At 31.9% G+C, this 6,480-nt stretch overlaps 1 protein-coding gene across 1 annotated transcript in view; it reads right to left on the bottom strand.

Annotated features, from left to right (window-relative positions):
- The window catches only part of LOC107726898 (son of sevenless homolog 1-like), a 14,977-nt gene extending 11,598 nt beyond the window's left edge, over positions 1-3,379 (bottom strand). The window contains exons 1-3 of the mRNA XM_016536604.1: positions 3,243-3,379; positions 1,460-1,585; positions 285-416 (exon numbers count right to left, since the gene is read on the bottom strand). Of these exons, the coding sequence (XP_016392090.1) occupies positions 285-416; positions 1,460-1,585; positions 3,243-3,329 (345 nt within the window). The 5' untranslated portion in view covers positions 3,330-3,379. The remainder of the gene's footprint in view (positions 1-284; positions 417-1,459; positions 1,586-3,242) is intronic.
- Positions 3,380-6,480: the final 3,101 nt, after the last annotated feature.

The raw sequence follows: 6,480 nt of genomic DNA, 5'->3' as shown, positions 1-6,480 counted from the left end.
AAAATAAATTACTATTATTATTATTACTACTAATAATTAAAAATTTGTAAATAAATATATAATAATATTATTATGATCATTAAATAAAATAAATTACTATTATTACTAATAATAATTTAAAAAAAATTAAATAAATATATAATAAATGACTATTTTACTATATTATTAATTAAAAACTACAAATAAAATAACACATAAGACGTAAGTGTCGTTCTATAAGATGTGAGTTGATGAATAACGGCAGACTGCTCGGATGTTGGCTCTGATGTGATTGAGCGCAGCACCTTGAGCAGCGGGTGGATCTTGTCGACAGGCAGCGCTAGCGGGTTCCTCCTCTTCCTCTTCTCGATCGCGGCCTGAGCGTCGGCGATGGCCCATTTCTCGATGGGGTGCGGGAAACTCCTCTGCACGCGCTCCTGAAGAACACAGCACACACAGAGAGAAGGTGATGATGATGATGATGATGAAGCAGCTGAGATCTACAGCACACACTCAAGCAGCTGAGCGTCTCCGCAGCAGTCAGTCGAGATCACTCGGAGACACATTCATCAGTCACACAATACCCATGATGCTCAGCGTTTACACTGAGAGAATCTCACAGAGCTTGGCTCATGTTTCACCCTAAAACCAAACAACAAATACATCACCGATGCTGAACCATCAGAAATTATGAGCAGTTTGTCCATCGTTTACATTAGCGCTCAAAAGATTACATTTAGTCAAATTTATTAAAACATTTTTTTTTTTTTAAGCGCTCTTCTGCTCAGCAAGGCTGCATTTATTTGATCAAAAATATTTTAAAAATTGTGAAATATTATTAGAATGTAAAACAGCTGCTGCTCAACAAACATTTCTGATTATTATCAATGTTGAAAACAGTTTTAAAGCTTACAAAAAGAATAAATATATACTTTTATTCATCAAGCACGCATTAAATTTATCAAAAGTGACAGTAAAGACATTTATAATGTTACAAAAGATTTCTATTTCAAATAAATGCTGTGCTTTTGAACTTTCTATTCATCTGTGAATCCTGAAAAATAACATGTATCAGTTTCCACAAAAATATTGGACAGCACAAGTGTTTTCAACATTGATAATAATCAGAAATGTTTCTAATAATCAGCATATTAGAATGATTTCTGAAGATCATGTGACACTGAAGACTGGAGTAATGATGCTGAAAATACAGCTGCGCATCACAGAAATATATTACAGTTTAACAGATATTCACATAGAAAACAGCTGTTTTACATTCTAATAATATTTCAGAATTTTTAAAGTATTTTTGATACTTTTTTTGAGCAGAAGAGACTCTTTCAAAAACACTAAAAAGTCTTAATTGTTCCAAACTGTGTGTGATTTCAGGCTGTTTTTATGCTTGAACAGAGCAGAAGATGAGGTGTGCGTTCAGCTGGTCAGCGTGTTGTGATGCGGTCGTCACGGCGACGGCGTTCACCTCCACGTCCTGCACGGAGCGCGGCTGAGCCTGACACAGAGTGTTGAGCAGCAGCAGGATCAGGCCCTCGATGTACTGCAGCGCCTCCTGCTGCGACCACAGCCTCGGGTGCACCTGACTCAGCACCTGCGGCACACACACACACCATCACAGCAAACCTCACTCAGTCAGGAAAATAAAACTCCTTATTGGAAAATAAAAAATCTAAATAAAACACTTATTAAAAGCTAAATCATGAATACGTATATTAAAATAAATAATTGAAAAAATACAATCAAGATAAAACACTAACTAAAAATGAAATAAATAATACAAATGTTTAAACAAAATTATTATTTAAAATACAAATATAATCAAAATAAAGTACTTAGCAAAAATTTATCATAAAAATAAAATTGCAAAAAACAAAAAAATTACAATAAAAAAAACTTACATTTATTAAATACATTTAAAATTAAAATAAGCAATATGAGAAACATCTGAATAACATCCAAGCAACACAAACACCAACACAACTAAATTACTAAAACTCTAACTAAAAATAAATAAATACAAAAATAAATGTAAAATGTTCATAGAAACTATAATATAAATAAAATATAAATAAAAAAAAAATAAAAATGACAAAAAACACACAACAAAATTACTAAAACGTTAACTGAAATTAAAATAAAATGGAAAATGCAAAAAAAAATACTGAATTTCACATATTTGTTAAAACTATAATAGAAACCTAAAGACAAAAAAACCCAAAACCTAATAAAAGTGACAAAAACACACAACAAAATTACTAAAACTTTATTTAAAAGTATTAATTAAGATGTTTGTAACTAAAATACCATCGAGTCCATAATCCATAATAACGCTTCCTCCAGTGAAAAAGTGCATCTGCTGTTGTCTCTCACATCAAAATCCAGCCACATATGTGTTTAGAGCTGTTTAAACACTGCTTGATCTGTGCAGATTTCTCTCCTGATTCAGACCAGAACACTTTTTCACTGGAGGAAGCAACATTATGGATAAAGGACTTGTATTTAGGCCATGGATGCAACAGTTTGAAGTTAAACACACCTAAATGATGGATTTGTTTCTTACAAACACACAGCTTTTCGCTTTTTGTGTTGCATTTTTGCATTTTGTACACATTTGCATAACCTAAACACTTTATACACTGAAATATTCATGGTTCCTTGAATAAACTGAACAACACATAGAGGTTTGAAATGCTCTGTAGCAATTTATTGTAATAATTGATGATTGCTTTGCTGTCATCAGAGTTTCACACATAGGAAAAATGCATTTTATTGTGATGTTTTTATCAGCTGTTTCTAATGTCACCCATTCACTGCACATTCACTTGCAGTGAGACACTGATGCAATGCTACATTTCTACAAACCTGACGAAGAAACAAACTCAATCCTGATCTGGGACGGCCTGAGGATGAGCACATTTTCAGCTAATTTCCATTTTTAGCCGAACTATTCCTTTAATGATGTCATCAAAAATTTCATATCGGTGGCATATTCGCCGATACCGATATATCGGCAACAGGCTCATATCGGCAAAACGATATATCGGTCGGGCTCTAGTCATGACGTCATTGGCAGGTGACACAATGACACTATAGACGCACTCCGTGTCATTGGTTAAAATTGCTTATTTCTCTGGATTTAAACATTCTTCGAAACATTTGGGATAATGTAAGTACACAAGTCAGCAAAATATATAACATCCCGCGGGATGCATGAACCGATACAGTGGATTGATTGACAGCTGTCTCACCTTATTGAGTGACGGCACCAGCAGTCCTCTCCATTTGGGCGCGTTCTCCTCACTGTAGAAATCATACTGGAAGGACGCAGCCTGCATGATGTGTGTGTGTGTGTGTGTGCGTGTGTGTGTGTGTGTCACATCCACCTGATCCGACACACCAGAGGAGGAGGAGGAGGAGGAGGAGGAAGAGCACACCTGCCTAATGTGACCATCGCATCGTCCAGACAGTAGCGGAGCGCTGAGGGTCCGTCAGCGTGTGCTATCGATCAGATATCGATCCTGAGGCGATCAGCGGACGCGCATCTCCTCCGGGTTCCTCAGCGATCGATCAGATATCGATGAGGTATCGATCGGCCCGATCAGGTTCGGTTGACTCCAGTCATCGGATGAGGCGCAGAAGTCCAAACCGAGGGTATAACAGAACGAATCTCTCCGCGGTTCGAAAGAGACGAAGCAAAAACACTGTGCGTGTGATGACGCAATGACGCACGGCGGCGCAGGCAAACTAACGGATCGCCGATCACGCCGTTCAACAGGAAAATCGATCATAATAAGTATAAAACGAGAATTATAACAACATATATCACATTTAATAAGCATAATAATATAAAATAAGAAATATACATTAGAAAAAAAAACGAAAGAACACGCTTACAGTTTGACAGCTGCACTTTTTTTTTTGAGAAATTACAACAGTTTGGATGTACCCCGTGATTTTGTTTTTAAATACAATACTGATTTTTAAGTTTTAAATTCGCTTCGTCTCTGCGTTAAACTGCTCCGAGCGTGATGACGCAATGACGTCAGACCGCACTAACGGAGCGCAGGGACGCAGATCACTCCGTCACCAGGGAAATAACGCCTAAATGTATAACAATACTGTAACACACTTCATCTAATATATAGTAGGTATACGGTTTTTTCTACTCCTATAGTACTGTACTGTTATGTGTATTATTTATGTGCTTATTGTAACCTAACTTTTAAATGTATTTTAATCAGTTTGTATTTATTTTAATCTATTCATTTTATTTTATCTACTCAACTTTAGTTTGGAACATTTATTTAAAAAAAATATTATTAAAATGTTTAATGTATCGATTTTTATCTCTTATTTATTTAATTAATTTTATTATTTATTTATTACAATTTATTTATTTTTAATACATACATTTATTTTAATCTTATTTTTATTTTTGTTTATTTTTTAAATTTTATTTTAATCTATTCATTTTATTTTAAACTTATTTTTATTAGAACTTTATTTTCTACTATAATTTGATACATTTACATTTTTATTTATTTCAATGTATTCATTTTATTTTAATCTTTTATTATTTTTTTTATTTACATAATTTATTTTTAAAATATATTTTTTAACTATTTTAATTTATACATTTTTATCTTTTATTTATTTAATTTATTTGAATATATGTATTTATTTAGTTAGTTATTACACTTTAATTAGCCTTTTTATTATTTGTATTTTAACCTACTCGTTTATTTTACTCTTATTTATTTATTGTTTTATATTATTTTATTTTAATCTGTTCATTTAAAAAAAAGAACAGAAAAAGAAATCAACTTTTTCGGTTGAGTTTGGTTAGTCCACAAATAATGCATTTTAGGAGCACGGAACGATCGTTTGGGTTTTGAAATAAATATAAATAAAGACATTACGAATAATATTAATGTGACCATTGCATCGTCCAGACAGCAGCGGAGCTAATTCTAATATGCTGCTTTATTATTAGAATGATCAATGTTGTGCTGCTTCATAATGTTTTGTAACCTGTGATGCTTTTTTCAGGATTCTTTGATGAATAAAAAGTTGAAAAGAACAGCATTTATTTAAAATAGAAATCTTTTCTAACAATATACACTACCGTTCAAAACATTTGCAAGAAACAAATCAAGACGCAGATACTGATAAATTCAGTTTTTTAAGTTTTGCCATGAAGCACACTGGTCTTCTGTGTTGTTTCCACAAAGCTGCTCGTTCACACGCATCTCTAAATAAACTCTGTGCTTGTTTACTCACATGAACAGATCTTCTGTGTTGACTCTCCATCATCCCACAGCACAATTCTGCTCATTCTGATGGAGGAAGAGTAATCCGCTGTTTTAGATCTTCTTCATCTGTGTGAATCATCCTTCATATAGAGACTTTAAAGGCATCGTTCACCCAAAACAGAACATTCTGTCATCATTTACTCACACACGTCGCTCCAAACCTGTACCAGTTTCTTCTGTTGAACACAAAGGAAGTTATTTTGCAGAATGTTGGGAACCAAACAGCTGCCGGTCCCCATTGACTTCCATTATACAGACAAAATATACATATATTATAATATATATACATAATATTTATACTAATAATAAATAATATAATAATAAAAAAATCCTAAAGAATGGCAAATATGCCAAAAATAAATCCTCAGTATACTGATTTTATTTCACAATATATAATAATAACAAATAATATAATAAATAAAAATCCTGTCTAAATAAAGGCAAAAATGTCAAAAATAAATCTTCCCTATATTGATTTTTTTTTCACAATATGATAATAAATTATAAATTCTATAAAAAGGCAAAAATTCCAAAAAAAATAAGTCTTCAATATAGTGATTTTATTTTGCAATATTTATACTAATAATAAATAATATAATAACAAATAAAACAATCATATCTAAATAAAGGCAAAAATTTAAAAAAATAAGTCTTAAACATATTCATTTTATTTCGCAATATCTATAATAATAATAATAATAATAATAAATAATAATAATATTATATCACATGAATTTCTTTTTGAAATATTTTATTTGGGATTTTTCTACCTTTACAATGAACTTATATATGAAATACAAAAGAAAGTGTAAAAAATCCCAAAGGAAAACAGAAATTATATAAATATCAAGACCAATACAAAGTAAAGACGGCACAATATTCACAATATATAAGAAAATATTCTACAGAAATGAATCCTCTTCCATACATCTTTCAAATCGTTTTGTGATAATAAAGGTTTAATTTGCATGATAAAGACCATAGGACAACAAGGAAAATGTGGAAGCCTCTAATTTAGATTAATGTGAATTTCTTCGGTTTCTGAACTAATTCTAAGAATTCTGTTTTCAAATCACACAGATTTTACCAGAAGTACTTCTGAAATGAAGTTGATGTCAGGAATGATACTCTAAACGTTTAAGTGCTTGTTCACGTTTATGAAATGACGAAAAAA

This window comes from Sinocyclocheilus rhinocerous, unplaced genomic scaffold, assembly GCF_001515625.1.
Source record: "Sinocyclocheilus rhinocerous isolate Xijiao unplaced genomic scaffold, SAMN03320098_v1.1 scaffold2027, whole genome shotgun sequence".
Lineage (NCBI taxonomy): Eukaryota > Metazoa > Chordata > Actinopteri > Cypriniformes > Cyprinidae > Sinocyclocheilus > Sinocyclocheilus rhinocerous.
This window is presented reverse-complemented; position numbering and strand designations above follow the sequence as displayed.